At 34.3% G+C, this 17,700-nt stretch overlaps 1 protein-coding gene across 2 annotated transcripts; it reads left to right on the top strand.

The window, feature by feature from the left end:
• Nucleotides 1-5,345: 5,345 nt before the first annotated feature.
• On the top strand, nucleotides 5,346-8,782 carry LOC127933776 (rhombotin-2-like). 2 transcript variants are annotated; one of them, XM_052530736.1, is made up of 3 exons: nucleotides 5,346-5,733; nucleotides 6,954-7,169; nucleotides 8,298-8,782. In XM_052530736.1, exons 2-3 carry the CDS (start codon nucleotides 6,979-6,981, stop codon nucleotides 8,518-8,520), a joined length of 414 nt encoding a protein of 137 aa, XP_052386696.1. In that variant the 5' UTR covers nucleotides 5,346-5,733; nucleotides 6,954-6,978; the 3' UTR covers nucleotides 8,521-8,782. The 2 variants fall into 2 exon arrangements, with proteins under 2 accessions (XP_052386696.1, XP_052386695.1); XM_052530735.1 differs by having other exon boundaries at nucleotides 5,351-5,929.
• Nucleotides 8,783-17,700: the final 8,918 nt, after the last annotated feature.

The raw sequence follows: 17,700 nt of genomic DNA, 5'->3' as shown, positions 1-17,700 counted from the left end.
TATTTTATTGTGGGACTGTGTTTTATTTTATTTCGTTGATAACCTTTTTTCCCCCTTCAATTTCTTATTATTATCGTTTTAGTTTTCGGCTTTTTTAAACGACCAAACAAGTCGCTACACCATTATTTAATATAGTTTTATTTATTTATTTATTTATTTATTTATGTAAATCAAACTGTGGTCCAGCAGATGGCACCAAACAGATTGAAGTCAATGCCGTCAACTCGAAATTTCCTGAAAAGTAAAATATGTACATGAATAAGTACATGCAATAAATGATTACAAGAATGACTAATTAATATTTAATCATTCACATTTTCAAATTTAGGTTTTTAGGTTTAGCATTTTAAGGCTTTTTATTAATGCAAAATAAATTATATTCTCCTATGTGTATCTTTCCAAGCTTATGAAGCATTTTTATTCCTTATAGAAGCATTGATATTGGAAAAATAATTCATATAGCTAGATATATATATTCAAAAACAATGTGAATGCAGTTGCATGAGGTTTTGTTTGGCATATACAGGAAGCAGTTAACATGGTTGCTCTGCTTTTTGATAGCAATGTTCTATTGAAAGGGTGTTTTCTTTCAGGAATAATACTGATTAGAGGAAGATCTCTTGGGAGAGTGAAGCTTTCTTTCAACTAGTGACTCACTTCTGCTCTCTGTTTTGTTTAGTAACAGCAGCAACAGTCCTCAACTTAAACAGTCCATTAATATATATATATCAGTGTCAATAAAAGGCTTTTTTGATCATTGATCATCTGATGGTTACAATGAACAAACTGCAAACTTGTAATCACAGCAATGTTTTTCTTAAGTCCAAATAAAGGTGTTCGCACAAGCTTCTCAAAATGAGCCAACAATAGTTTACACTGAGATTAGACAGGAAGCAGTAGCCTGGCTATTGCTGTTTCAGAGTATATGCTATCAGAGAGTCAACAACACATCCAGGCTCTCTCCTTACAGGAAATACGCCTTACTGTGATTACTCAGCCTGTGATGGATCTCTTCTCCAGTATGCTAAAGGCAGCCTATAGGTCCTAATTAAAACAGAACATATCAGACATATCCAATAAGAGGATGTATTTCATTTTTTTGTTACTGAGTCAAGGCATGTTCCATGGCAAATGATCAGTCACTCTAATGGCATCTCCTATTAGGGCTGGACTTTCAATTCATAGCATACTCTTGCAGAGCCTGAGGACCTAGACTTCAAGGAACAGATCTATTCAGATTTCTGGTTAATTGGTGTTATGTTTCAGTGGCTGATTTCTAAAAAACCCTTAACGTGCTAATTAAAAATCCATATCAAAAGTGATTTATTAATAACACTAAGCCTAATTGTAAACTGCTACATTATTTCAGCACTGTCACAGTAGGTATGGAATTATATATATATATATATATATATATATATATATATATATATATATATATATATATATATATATATATATATATATATATATATAAATCATATATATAATGTTAGTAAAAATGTAGATCATTATATTGTATGCTATAAACAACATTTCCCTATGAAAATGTAAGTTTGTACATATGTAAAAGCTAAATACCAAAATAATAATAATATTAAAATACCATGACTGTATAATTACTATAGACAATGAATGGCCACCATGGGGGCAAATTTTCACCTAATATACAGATCCAAATCCTGAATATGTGGTTAAAGCTTTGCAAAGTATTATCAGTCATTCATTTATATTCAAGATTATTTCAATATTGTCACAACAACTGGTAATTTATTTACTCAACATTTATTTTTTATTTTTTTCTGTACAGCTGTACGGCATTAATGATGGGTTAAATATTAGGGACAAGGGTCAAAGGTCAAAATGTCTAATAAAAGCTTTAAAGGGATAACAGTTTATCCCTGAAACAATCACCCAAGAATAAACATGTACAGGTGTACAGTAAAACAAACAAACAAACAAACAATTTTTTTATTAGCTATTCCCTTCTTTTAAAATAAAATAAATAAACTAAATATTCTGTAAAAAAAAAAAAATCCATATCACATTTGCTATTTTATGCTTTTATGCTATTTTGATATATAATTTCATGCTATAAATTGTATAATTTGGAGCAAATCATAACATATTCCTAAAAACAGATATGTAAAAAATAAAATCAATTTAAAATCTAAAATTATTGTTTTATGTTAATTGTTTTGGGAATTTGGTTTCATCAATTAAGCTTGTGTTAAATTTATTTCTGTTCTGTGATTATTCCAGTTTCTGTTCCTACGAAACTACAAAAGAGTTCAGTTTTCCTGAAATTCCTGAGACAAAGAATATTTTGGACTTTGCACAATATGTTGTCTTGCTTGGGGAAGTCATGGCCTAGTGGTTAGAGCGTTTGACTCCTAACCCTAGGGTTGTGGGTTTGAGTCCCTTGCCAGCAACACCATGACTGAGGTGCCCTTGAGCAAGGCACCAAACCACCAACTGCAGCATAAATGGCTGCCCACTGCTCCAGGTGTGTGTTCACTGCTGTGTGTGTACATTTTGGATGGGTTAAATGCATAACACAAATTTGGAGTATGGGTCACCATGCTTGGCTGAAAGTCATGTGACTTCACAGTGGCTCTCAGATTTTCTTTAAATGTATAACACATCGCATTTTTAGAAAAAAGCTAATAACATAGAGACATCATAAGCCATGATATGTTTACTACATCCCTAACCATTTATGAAGGAAACCTACCCAAAAGTTAAGAAATCTTTTCCTGCCAAGTAGATGAGTTGACATTCAGTGGTTTCCGAAGCGCTGTCTCAAAAGCCCTTCTTCTAGCAAGGGGGGGCCATCTGGAGTTATCCAACCAATCAGAGTCCAGCAGGGTGATCAAGTGAAACGAGTAGGAAGTCAGCCAGCTCATACCACCCCCTGCCGAGGTTCATCTGTGCTCATTTCCTGTACATCCTCTGGGTTTGCTGTGTCCAATCCACAGGAAATGGTGGACGCCTTATGCACACAGTTTAACAGCTATTAAAAAACAAACTGTCGAAGCAAACAAGTAAACGCTGTACTTATGTTATCATCTGCATTATTCAGAAATCGGTAACACTTTAGAATAAGGTTCCATTAGTTAATGTTAGTTAATGTATTAATTAACATGAACAAACACTGAATAATACATTTATTACTGTATTTATTCATCTTCGTTAATGTTAGTTAATGAAAATACAGTTATTCATTGTTAGTTCATGGTAATTCACAGTGCATTAACTAATGTTAACAATCACAACTTTTGATTTAAATAATGCATTAGTAAATGTTGAAATTAACATGAACTAAGACTTATAAATTCTGTAGAAGGATTGTTCTTGCTTAGGTCATGTTAACGAAAGTAGTTAACTAACATTAACTAATGGATCCTTATTTTAAAGTGTTACCCAGAAATCTGTTTCTCTAAATGTTGTACATATAAGAACACACACACATTCTTGAATGTTTTCTCACAAAGGCTGCATTTATTTGTTCAAAAATACTGTGTGTTGCTTCTGTAATCTTGTGAAATATTATTACAATTTAAAATGTAATTTATTTCAGTGATTGCAAAGCTGAATTTTCAGCATCCTCCAGTCTTCAATGTCACATCCTCAAGAAATCATTCTAATTTCTATTTTGGTGCTCGGTTATCAATTATTATTGGTGTTCAGTTATTAATAATGGTTCTTAATATTATCAACAGTTTTTGTTGCTTCCATTTATTTTTTTATGTTTTGTTATGTTTTTTTTTTTTTTTTTTGTGGGGAGGGGGGGGTGGTTGTTTAATGAATAGAAAGCTCAATGAAGAGCATTTATTTCAGCAATTTTTTACAAACACTTGAATAGTACTATATCAAGGTTTTCACAAAATATATGGTATTTTATATTTTGCTAATTAAATGTATATTAAATAAAAGTGAATGAAAAAAAGGAAAGTATTTTGGCACTCAAAGAAAAATTGTGCCCACTTTCAACAAAACTTTACATTTGTTAGAATAAAATGTAGTTTTTCGAGTCAGAATATAATAAAACAATCAAATTATAGCTGAATGGCAATCACTGACCCCACAGGGTTAGGGCCAGATTGGCACAGCCAACATTTGGCTGAGATGCAACCACTGAAGACCCCTGAGCACTGATGATGTTTGTCCCAACAGTGTTGTGCGGGGTGTTTTATCTCCTGGCCCAGTATGCTGCTGACACTACCCGAACTGCTCTGGCAGGAGATAAGAAGAGTTTTCCCCAACGACATAAAGCAGAGATGAGTGTGAAGAGATAGATCAGGAGAAAACGGTTCAAAAGAGCCATTTACTTGTCTGTTAGTTGCATTGCAATTACAGAATAATGTGTTTTCATATGATTAAGCCTTTAACAGTACATGAACATTGTGAATTAGGGCACAGGTTTTCTATCTTCTATGCCACAGCAGACCTCATAGATGAGTAACCCCATGCGAGAGACTTCCATAATAATATAAAAATCACAATATAAAAGACAGCTATACGTTTTCATGTATGAAGGCCCAATTTATACTAGAAAAAGTAAATATTATGAAAATGTGTAAAATATTATTTGGAAAAAAATTTAGGTTACATTACAAATTATTTTCTACTCATTGTACTGTTATATATATTAATTTCTTCGTTTTAATGTAATTTTATTTAGTTTTACGATTCATTCATGCATTCTCTATGTTCTTATTATTTATTTCATTTCATTATATGTTTTTAACACTGTTTTGCGCTAAACATTTCCACAGACCCCCTCTTGTGTTCCCAGTTTGAAACCCCTTTATTAGGGTATTTTTAAAGACATCTTTTGAATGTCTACATTATTGCCATGGACAAAAAAAAAAAAAAAAAAACAGATTATAAGCTTTACAGCTAAATTAAATTTAATCAAATAAATAAAATAAATTATACAAATTATTATACAATTATACAACAATTTTAATAATACAAATTATATAAATTAAAGAATTTATTATTAAAATTTGAATAGATGTAAACTAGCATTATAATACTAGTTTATGTCTGATTTACGTAACTAATGTTGGGCAACAACCCTTGTAACAACGTGCCCAGGTCCCCCTTATATTATATTACTACTGTGTCCTTGGATTTCCCGCGTGTTTTCATAAACATTAACGCATTGTTAATTATAGCCTATGTGTCTGCATCTTTTTCCTAAACCTCTTTGATGTTTGGATCACAGGTATGTGATAGGGAGCCTGTCTGTTAGAGCTCGTGAGCCCTACAGTCACGAGCCGGCGGGTTTATAATTGACTGGTAGTCACCCGTCTGGCGCATGAAAGAGCGCTATTTCCTCTCATTGTCGAGCGGTCGTGAGCAGGAAGTCGGAAAAGAAAGCAGAAACTGAGGGGGCAGGGCCATTTAAAAATACCTGCTACCCTATAATAACGGGACCACAGAGAGCAGCCCTACGGGACAGTGCTGTGGAGACTTGCAGCACAAAATGCAGCACAGAGGAGAAACCAAGCTCGATCACGCCGTTGCACTGGAGTAATTAAACAGCGCGGTGGGGGACATCTGCCTGTCACCGCGTAGCCTACTATTTCCGAAACAACATAGGATAGGATGAGGGTTGAATGCGTGGAGACAGACTCTAATGCAAAGAAGCTACGTTGATGCACTTGGGACATAATGTGTGCTATAGGTTGTTGATCTTCAGTGCACTGAGAGGCAGCAAAGCAGGTGCTCCAGATCTCTGAAGCTTTTTTCTCTGAAGGGAGTTGATTTAGCAGGACGTTGATGGTCTTTCAGCGCCGCAGACGGCGAGTGTGGGACATATTTGGCGGAAAGTGCGCATATCAAATGTAATAGTCAATTATTCTTAAACAGTATTTAATATGGCATCTACAATTGAACGGAAAACACTGGAAACGAACGAGTAAGTAAGATGTTAATGTATAGGGTCGTTTGGGTTTCCATTTGTTTATTTTTTTATTATTATTATTATTTTATTTTGCCAATATTAGTGATCAGACGATAATACATTTATAATAATCACATTTGGACTTATTTAAAGTCTCCTTAACTCATTTAATCGCGTTTTCACCAGTTAAACTAATTTATGTTCTCTATTATCCAAAACGCTGCATTTCCTAAAATATATAGTAGGCCATATAAATTAACATTTGGTAAGATCGTAAACAAAGTTGCAATAAAGTAACATAATTTTCTATTAACTATTTTTTATTAGGGGTATAAGAATGATATTCCAAGAAAAACTTTACGTAGTTTAATTTAATGTAACAATACTAAGATTTAATAATGTGAATAAATGAGTCTTAATAGAATGGGTTAACTAACATTCACATATTGTGACTAATGACTTATGCTCTGTAGGCTACATTCATAATAGACCCTTCAAATATAATATGTATATTATATATATTATATTATATGGCTATATATGCATTGTGATATGTTTTACACCCTTCCTTCAACGAAGCTTTGGCACAGACTTTATTCAGAGGGGATTAAACAGCTCTGGTCATGTGACTATGTAAATGTGAATTTTTACACGACCTCAAAACAGTCTAGAGTTAAAACGATTCTGTATAAAATGCGTTAGGAAATATTTTTAGTCATCTCCAACTCAAAAGTAAAATTTGGTCACAAATGTTAACCAGTGGGAATAGATGGGCTAATTTAAGTCTGTGTGCAGTGACCCAAAGCGACTCATTTGCCTACAGCACTTAACTATTTTCTCCCTTGGGATCACGTGACAGTAGTTACAGCTTAAGCAAACATTTATTTATAAATAAAATGTAGGTACATCTAGAAAAAATAGTATCTCATCTGTTTGTCAGTTTTACTGTTGATATAGTTTTATGCGGTTTCAATAAAATACATACTAGCGCCATCTGGTGTTCATAATGGTGCATCGCATATTTGAATGTGTTCCACAGGGAACCCGTGGACGAGGTGCTTCAGATGCCGCCGTCGCTGCTGACCTGTGGCGGATGTCAGCAGAGCATCGGGGACCGCTTCTTCCTCAAGGCCATCGAGCAGTACTGGCACGAGGACTGCCTGAGCTGTGACCTCTGCGGCTGCCGCTTAGGCGAGGTGGGCCGCAGGCTTTACTACAAACTTGGCAGGAAGCTGTGCAGGAGAGACTACCTCAGGTACGAGTGGCAGGCCTGAAATGAACTTTTAATTCTTTATTACCCCTGTAAAGCCTAACATTTGTTCTAATAGTTAGAATTTTATTAGAAATTCTATTAAGCCTTTACACAAAGTCAAAGTTAGCATGCGTTTGTTTATTTGTTTTTTTTCTCTCTCTCTCTCTTCATATTGAATACAGGTGCATCTCAATACATTAAAATGTCGTGGAAAAGTTCATTTCAGTAATTCAACTCAAATTGTGAAACTTGTGTATTAAATAAATTCAATACACACAGACTGAATTAGTTAAAGCCTTTGGTTCTTTTAATTGTAAATAAACATTAGTTTAACAATTTGAGTTGAATTACTGAAATAAATGGACTTTTCCATGACATTCTAATTTATTGAGATGCACCTGTACATCAGGCTTTTATAAAAAATAAAAAAAATAAAAACACAAACTGCAATTTGGTGCAGATGCTAATATTCTTAAGTCCAAAAAGATGAAATTCTTTATAGCTTGCCATGTAAATCGAGATCTTTGTAATAGTATAGCAGCCTGCTTACATTTACATGCATATAAATATCATCTGTCACTCTATATCTCTCAATAATATTAGTGTTATGATCAAAGCTCTAGAGCTTTTATTTTGGTGGGCAAATATAATTTAATATAATAATTGAGAGATGTACAAATAAACATTCCTCAGAAGCCTGATTAATCATATTTATTTCTCTTAAGAATGATGAATGGATAATCAACTTAACTTAAGTTGCTTTAGTCCGGTAAGCGTTCAACTTTAAATATTAAAACAATATAACATTATTCTTATGTTTATTTTATTAAAAACCTGCAAAGATGTCACCGCAAAATGAGACATGTACCCTACAAAAACCTGGGGGTTGGGGATGATATGATAAATCAATAGAGGCGTCATGTAGTCTTTAGATTGTGTAGAACTGGTTTTTCTACCAAGTTTTGATAATGATTTAGAGGTCTTAGAAATGTGCTTGTCAGATATGGTAAAATAAGCTTCATAGGGTTCAAGTTTATTATCGGCAAATCCTAATTTATGTCTAATAAGTATATGAATTGTATGCATGTTTTTCTTTAAAGTGCATTAATATTTATGTTTCCTTCTCTGCAGACTGTTTGGTCAGGACGGGCTCTGCGCTTCCTGTGAAAAGAGAATCCGGGCCTTTGAAATGACCATGCGTGTCCGCGACAAAGTCTATCACCTCGAATGCTTCAAATGCGCTGCCTGTCAGAAACACTTCTGCGTTGGCGATCGCTACCTGCTCATCAATTCAGACATTGTGTGTGAGCAGGACATTTTTGAGTGGACCAAAATGAATGGCAGCATGGTGTAGTGTCCTGCTGAAGTCCGAAGCATTTGCAATAATCCCTTTACTAAAAAAGAATAATGACCTTTCTGGCTCCAGAAGCCGTGCCATGGATGTGTTATAAATTTTCATCTCATATATTTGAGAAACATTGTCACCAGCAACATACACTTGGTTTTCTATTGTTGATAGTTTTGAAGTAACACACTTGCCATAAAATGTGAAAACCTCTTTCTTTGAGCCTGAATAAAGAAAATGATTGCCCCCAAGCAAACAGATGCAGAATTGAGATACTGGGTCTTCTAGATTCTTCTATTCTACTTCTAGTTTGCTGCTTATTGATAGTTAGTAAGGTAGTTGGTGCGTTTAGGTATGGTAAGGTAGGGTTAAGTGATATTAAATATGGTAATGCATAATAAGGCATTAATATGTGCCAAATAAGTACTAATTAACAGCCAAATAAACATTAATAAGCAACTACTTAAGTTTGAGAATTGGTGCTTAAAAAAGTGTTACCATAAATGCTATTTAAGTGAGTGAAAAAAAAATACAATACATAAAGTAATGTGTAAAAGATTGGGATCATAAGTTTTTTTTTTTATGTATTCTTAGTCTCTTTATTCGTTTAAAGATTATAAAAGCAGTTTTCTATTGAATATATTTTAAAATGTCATTTATTTCTGTGATTGCAAAGCTGAATTTTCAAATAGTGTCGCATTGATCTTTCAGAAATCATTCTAATGTGATGCTCAAGAAACATTCCTTTGTTTTTGATATTTTTGTGGAATCCAAACTCTTTTAGGATTCTTAGATAAACAGAACGTCCAGTTGAACAGTATTTTTAAATTGTCTTTACAGTCTTTTTTAGCATTGTAAATTAACTTTATTAATTTAAATTCTTACAGACCCAAACTTTTTAACCATAATCCAAATCTAAATCACACTAGGACGTGTTTTAGGACATGCTTTATGACTGATGTATTCATCCAGTCATTTAACTTAACTCAAAAGCCATCAACAACAACAAAAATCATATATAATGTATGTTATATTGTTCCTTCTACTCATACTTTTCTGGGGTACACAGAGTTCAGGAGACCTGCGTGAGGGGGAAAGCCTTGTCGTGGTAAAGCAACACCGCAGGATCTAAACAGAGTTCGAATGCTATTACGTGTTTTCCATCCCACTGCCCAGCTTTGAAGGAGTTCTGGTGTTGAGCTTTACCAGAAGCCAATGTTAAGACAGTCTTAACAGAGCATAAGTGGATGGCCTTCATTAACCTGGTTTGGGTAGACTGACCACAACTACTCAACACAGTTGCAGACATCTGTGTAAGTTGTACCACTTCTGCAGTGTACCTCCACTCATTCATGAATAAGATTCAAAATAGGCCACCATGCCACGAGTGGAAACAGTGAGACGCCCCCTTTGTGCTGCAGCCGTCTCTGTAAAAATCCGTGAAAAGCTCCTCTTCATCATTGGCATTGCTGTTCTCGCTATAAACAGAGGGGGGCGCCAAATATCCAAACAAATAGGCATTAAAAAAACGCTTAAAATATCAATTGTTTTGGTATCTGAATTTACTAGAGATGACATAACCTTTTATATAATAATTGAAGATGTAAACACTCAGTTTTCCTGAACAATATTTTTATTTTAGGGAAATGTTGTTTTTATACAGTAAATTTAGCCATTCATAAATGCCTTAAAACAAAGTATTGTTTTCTGTTTTGCAAAAATAATTCTGGAGTTACTGTAAATTTTTTAGTTTTAAAATAAATGTTTTATGAATGTCCAGAAATGTCAAAAATAAAAGACTTTGATACATAAACTGTTGTTTTCTGTGATTATTCTTTAATCTTTGTTTTAATTTTGTGTAGTTGTGCTTCGTTCTTTTTGCCCCCTCATTTTGTTTTTGTATGGTCTTATCGTATTTGTTGCCTTTTTGTTTTCAGAAATAAAAAAAGACAAGTTATGTATTTGTATATGTATAATTGTAGTGCTCTAAAATTATATATGTATTTATTATATATGAAAATATATATATTTATTATTTTACATTTTCAGAAATAAAAAAAGACAAGTTATGTATTTGTATATGTATAATTGTAGTGCTCTAAAATTATATATGTATTTATTATATATGAAAATATATATATTTATTATTTTACATACCTACACTTTTCACCATCTTTATCATGCAGCATTTTACATAAATATCTAAATTTAAAACACATTTAAAAGGTGTATATAAGCAGTAAATATATAAAAACAAATAAATATACAGAGGGTATAGAAAAGAATAACCCCTTTTAAAATAACCACATTTTGTAGCTTTGCAGCCTGAAGCAAAGACGGACACAGTTATTGGTTTATCCAGCTGTATTTACTCAGTGCAACTTATAACATCCAACTGAAAGATATAACACCAACATGTCAAAAATAAATAAATAAAAATAAAAAACAGAATCACTGAGTTGGAAAAAGGATTACCCCTCCTCCTAAAAATGATTTATAAACTCAATCAGGTGTAGCTAATCACCTTCTCAATGGCACACAAAGCCATTTGATTTTCAACTACTTTTGATGAGCTCAGCATGAAAAGAGCTTTCCTGGAGCATTTCAGTCCTTGGTAGTGCAACTGAAGCAAACAATCAACTATGGGTGACAAGGCACTGTCAAAAGATCTCTGGGATAAAGTTGTGGACAGGCACAAGTCAGGCGAAGGATACAAAAAAAAAGTCAAAGGCTTCATCAATCCCTAGAAGTACAGTGAAGTCTATTATTAAGAAGTGAAAGGTATTTGGTAGAACACAGACCCTCCCTGGATCAGGACGTCACTCCAAACTGGATGAAAGGGCAGGAAACTGTTCAGAGAAGCGATCAAGAGGCCTACAGCAACACTGAAGCTGATGCAAGAATTTATGACAAAGAGTGGTGATTATGTGTATGTGACAACAATATCACAAATTATCCACAAATATGGCTTGTATGGGAGGGTTGCAAGAAAAAAAGACACTCAAGAAAGGCTACATGCAAATCACGACTGAGCTTTGTTAAAATGTACCTTGAAGATTCTGGGGCAGATTAGATTTAATTATTTGGCTCCCCATCCAAATAACAACATTCCTACAGTAAATGGAGGTGGTAATATCCTGTTATGGGGCTGTTTCTCTGCAGCAGGGACGGGAGAACTTATGAGGATAGAAGGAAAAATGGATCGGGCAAAATACAGTCAAATTCTTGAAGAAAATCTGCTGCCGTCTTCCAGAAAGTTTTCAATGGGAAGAAGGTTTACCTTACAACATGACAATGACCCAAAGCACACAGCAAAATTGAGCACACAGTGGATGAAGGAGGTGAACAAAGGCCTCCTGTAGTGAATCGATGTGTTTTTGTAAGAAAAATATCCTTATTCAAAATGTAATTTTGAGCTTGTGTTCACTCAATTACGTATGAATTGAGTGATTCTGTTTTTTTTTTATTTTGTTTTGTTTTTTGCATATTGGTGCTGTATCCTTCACTTGGATGTTATAAGTCGCACTGAATAAATACAATAGATCAAACAAAAACTGTGTAAGTCTTCATTTTAGGCTGGAGAGTTTCAAAATGTGATTACTTTAAAGGGGGCTTATTCTATTCCATACCCACTGTATTTTTTACACTGTAATGTAAGGGGAGAGTTTAATTTCTGAAAAGACGTCAGTTGAAGGAATACCAAAAATGAAAAATTTCTTTCAGTTTACACTCAGGTCATCCATGATGTAAATTCATTTTATTTTCCCCATTGGATAAATTCACACCTCCATCATTAAGATTTTTTTTTAACTTCAAACCATTGCTTCCAGCTAAAATATGAGTCCTCTATTTATGATATTGCTTTCTTCAGTGGAAAAGTCCTCTCATCTGAAACGGGAGAGAAATATGCATGATCAATCACCATTTACAAGTTAAAACGGTTCTAAAATATGTAGTGGAAATCCAACAAGGGGTGGAAAAAGGGACTTTTTCAATTAGGGAAGCGTTATTATGGATTATGGTCTGGTATTTTGGCCATGTTTTAAGCGATGGTTTAAAATTAAGATAGCATATTGATGGACTAGTTTTTTACAAACACACAGCTTTTCACTTCACAATACATTAACTGATATACTGAATTATTATGATTTTTTTTATCAGCTATTTGGATTTATTCTGACGGAACCCATTCACTGCAGGCAATCCATCAGTGAGCAATGTTACATTTCTCCAAATCCAATAACAAACTCATCTACTTTTTGGATAGACATTTTTAGCAAATTTTCATTTTTGTGTGAACTATTACTTTAAAGATATTCCCAGAAAAAAAGAGTGGTGGTATGTAAAACATGCCTGAGGCAGCTAATTTCTCTGTGACATCCCTGATTAAAGTTTTTGTTACCCTAAATATTTTGAATCACTTCTCTGTTTCTCATTTGAGTTATATGACCAATGACAATCTGAGCTCAACTGAGCATCACATATGTCCAGAATGACCAAAAGCATCAAAATACAGATAAGAAATCACATAACAGCTGGACAAACAAAATAGACTTCATCAATATATCCTCACAAGAATGCTCTTTATATGAAACTACTGTATGAGAATATATTAGGAGAGATGCTGATGCAGCTCTAGTGTGCAGCATAAATCTTCTTCCATTCCATCGATGGCTTTTACATATGTTTCTGGAGTTATACTGAAATGCTCCCCATATGTACGTGTTTCTGGATTGGACTGAACCACAACTGGAGATTCTTCTGTAAGGCCCTGTCTGATGGTGAAGATTAAAGGTTTTTAAAGGCATTTGAGCCAAAAAGACTCTTTGAAAACCTTTCAGTCCTGCTAGACTTTACCTAAGAATATGAATCTCGGGTGCATCATCTAAAAGGATTACATATTAGTGTGATGGCAGATAAAGGCAATGACCAAAAAAAAAAAAAAAAAAAAAAGGAAGAAAACTTGGTCTGGAGTCCAGCTGTCTAAAGCTTGAAGGCTCTATCAGATCTCAGCTGCTGACTGAACATACCGTCCATCTGGAAAATGTACAGTGTTAAAAAAGACAATGAGAAACTCAAACTTTGAAATTTTAAAAAAATGTGCCTGAAAAATGAAAATGTACTCAACCTCAGGCCATCCAAGATGTAGATGAGATTGTTTCTTCATTGAAATGTAGCATTACATCACTTGCTCACCCATGGATCCTCTGCAGTGAATGGGTGCCGTCAGAATAATTAGAGTTCAAACAACCTCTAAAAACATGATTACTTGACGCTTTTAAAATGATTTTGACTTCTTAACTAAAGTAATTTCTAACTAAAATTACTTACAACTAGTCATCTATACGCAAAATATTACCCTTTTTCAGTGAAAATTAATCTAAATCAGGGGAGAATTATGCACAGATCAAGCACAGTTCACAAGCAAAAACAGTCAGAAACAGTTCTTATCAAATGTGTCATTTCTGATCTGAGAGGACAACAGGGATTCATTTATTATGGATGGGCTTATTATGGACTCATATTTTGTCTAGAAGCAATGGTTAATACTGAAAAAGCCTTAATTATGGATTTGTTTTTTCGCTTCACAAGATGTACTTTATGGACTGGAGTCATGTGGATTGCTGGTGGATTATTGTGATGTTTTTATCAGCTGCTTGGACTCTCATTCTGAAGGCTCCATTGGTGAGCAAGTGACGTAATGCTAAATTTCTCCAAAAATCTGTTTTGATGAAGAAACAAGCTCATCTTGGATGGCCTGTGGGTGAGTACATTGTAATCAAATTGTCTTTTTTTGGTGAACTATTCCTTTAAAAGCATGTCTGAGCTCATACAAGTGAATGTGATGAGATTCCAGTCTAATTCTGTGGTTCCCACATAACGTATAAAGCATGAATGTTCTTATGAAATTTCAAAACTGAGATCAAACCCACAGTAAAGTATCTATAAGCTGTGACAGATTGCAGCGGTGCGATCTTTAAAAACCTACAAATCTGGGCATGGAAAATGTAAAGTACATAGAACATCCACATGTGCATCTGCAGTTCATTATGATCGGACTATGCTTTGTTCAAAGGTGCTGTCATATAGTCTTTTGAAACTCCATATTGATGTGCCCATTGAGTTCCATAGATTTGTTATTTGCAGCAATTATTTTTGGCTGGCAACCTCTTGGGTATCATTTTGCACATGTGGATTAGGAAACAAAATGATTTTACGTGACTATGAAAAATTCGACAAAGCCTATAATGACAGAGTAAATGTTTTTTGAGAAAACTGGCTCAGGCCAATGTTTAGAAAAAAATGAACGGGTGATAAAACATCACTAAACCAAACCCAGTCCCAATCAGGGAAGAAATGTTTTTCATTATCTAGGGAATTTTCTACGATCTATTATTTATTCCATCTGCATCTTTCTCTCCAACTTTTTGAATCCACTTTATCTCTATAGCTCTTTTCTGTTTGATACTAAAATCTGCATGGATTTTGTTCTTCTGTATTGTCTTCTAAGATGCCTCAATACTACATTTTGCACAATATGTAATTGTTTACAGAAACAGCACTCCATTTTTTTTCCCCCGTCTATGATGATTTACAGTTAACAGACAAGCCCGTAACATAAATCTGAACCAAGAGATGAGGAGGATGTGTGATTTTCAGACCACACTGCGGTGGAAGATTGCTCTCCATTTTGAACTGGATTTCAGATATTTATTTGATGCTCCAAAGGTTGCATTTGTGGTGGGGAATTTCAGCGACTCTTTCTGCAGATAAATTGTTAGTCCAGTAGTTTGCGATAAGGAAGCGAGTCATTGAATCTTTCATTCAACAGATTCATAAAAAAAACTGATTCATTCAGGAAAATAATGGCACCACTAAACATGATAGATTCCATTTCTCTCATTTCTTTAAAAGAAATCACTTTAGACCTGTCAGTATTAATAAAACAAGTTCATGAGACGATAGACACAAATAGCCACATAGTAAAAAAGCATTCACATTCCTCTAAACAATACTAATCCATGTTAGTTTATATATATATACAAAGCTATGGATACAGTACTGAACACAATAGCCAATGAACTGCAATATGTTCTTGGTCTTATGGGTTCATATGGGAACAATGTATCTATATCCCATAATCCTTCTCTACTCTGTTTAGCTGTGCCATGGCCTTTCTCTTTTGTAAATATAAAATGATCCTTTTTTTGACGTGACAGTAAAAGACTCTAGCTCAATTACGGCTTGTATAATTATATATGATAATTACATTATTTACATTCCCTAATGTATAATAACCATTCACTGTTCTATAAAAGCAAGTATGAGACTGACAGCAGAATCGTTGGGAATCAAGACTAAGGTTCATTCTTCTCATTTAAACCGAACAGAAGGCATTCCTGAGCCAGAGGGTGACTGAAAAAAAAGTTTTCGTTCCATGTGATATCAATTGAAATATTAGCTGTAATTCAATAAGCTATCAGTGGGCAGGGCGCGTGAGCCTAAGGCGTAAAGTGAAGGGGGAAAAAAATGGATGAGAGAGTCTTTTGTCTTTAACATTTAGGTTTAACCAGTACCTAAAAACCTGAGTCATGTGGCGTTACGAGCCATTGACCAAAACATTTTTTTGTATTAATAATTATTCTGTGAAAAAAATTATATAAATAATATAACATTAAATCATTAAATGTATGTATACATTATTGTATATTATCTAATGATATCAATTAATTAATAAAGTGACAATTTTTCATAGCAGTGCCGATTAACTGTGAGAGATGGGTTGGACCCTATGTGCCAGCCCCTCTGTCTTGCCCTCTACATCCTCGAATAGTCAAATTGAGACATGGCACTTTCCATGTTAAGACAGGGAGCATGACTTTCATTAGAGTATGAAAGAGCCTCAGTCTTGTCTCCGCAGGACATTCCTGATAATTACTGGGTGAGAAGGTCCTCTGTTCCTGCTTCAGTGTGACCTCAGACCCAGCGGTCAGTGCAGTAGAACCACCTGTAGAAGTGCTGTGAGAAACTGCATTTAAAAAAATTACAATGTTGTATTTGTAAAACTGCTATAGGAATGTTTACAAGATTTTAAGGAACCTTTCAACATGACATTTTAGGGAGCCCTTACAAATATGACATTTTATGTATAATTTTATGTAGTAAAGTGTATTATAAAATGTGAGTTATACAATAATTTCATTTTTTGTTTTGGTAGGTACCGATTCAGTTTTAACCCTCTTTGTTGCAGTAGATATTTATGAAGGAAATGCGAATTGGAATGGGAAATCCACTTGGAAAGTCGGTGCTTGCTGTTGCACTTTGGCTATTTAACATGGGCAGACGTTTAAGAAACACACCTTCAGTTTTTTTTAATACATAAGTGACTTTGAAGATTCAGTCTGGGGAGTTGGAGAATTAAAAGTTGTACTTTAGAAGACTCTGATTTTATTTATTTCTTCAAATTGATCTTCTTGTTGCCCAGTGTTCTCATGAACTGTATCCATCACCAGAGATGTACATGTCAGATGAGGGGTATTTGTTTTTCAAGCATATACACAGCTTTTATGTTAAGACATGGAAGACAGTTGAATACCTTATTCAATTAACTGCAGCAGTAAAATTATTCAAAAGTCTGTTTTTGATCGGGGAGGATGCAGAATCACTTTTAGAAAGCAGAGAATTGAGCTTGACCTCAGCACTTTTATATATTTGTTGCTGGAGAGGAATATCAGGTAGCCAAGCCTCTGTCTAGCTCATCTTAAATCCCATGTTTAGCTTGTTTTCAGAATTATTATATTGCACTTTTAACCCAGTTGAAACCTAACACACACATAAGTTGAATAGAGTTGAATAGATTCCACTGAGGAATCTCTTAAAAAAGACAGATCTAGAGACAGCAATCAGGGGCTCTCTGGAAACACACATCATGATGTCATCACGTCCACTTCAGCCTGAAGATAAAGTTAACTAACCGATTCTTGCTGACAGACCCAGTCAGCACTATGTTTGATTCCACATTTCTTCTCTTGTTTTAGTAATTCAGATCTCCATCATTCTGTGATCTCTAAAGCCAAAGCAAACCACATAGTGTCTGCAATCTAATAACAGTTCATTATATACTTTTTTGATCATCAGTTGTGGTTAGTTTGTGTTCAGTGCTTGGTCTGTGGTGAAATGGTCTACGCG

This window comes from Carassius gibelio, chromosome A18 (genome assembly GCF_023724105.1).
Source record: "Carassius gibelio isolate Cgi1373 ecotype wild population from Czech Republic chromosome A18, carGib1.2-hapl.c, whole genome shotgun sequence".
Taxonomy (NCBI): domain Eukaryota; kingdom Metazoa; phylum Chordata; class Actinopteri; order Cypriniformes; family Cyprinidae; genus Carassius; species Carassius gibelio.
The sequence above is the reverse complement of the archived record's forward strand: the minus strand, read 5'-3'. Positions and strand labels throughout refer to the sequence as shown.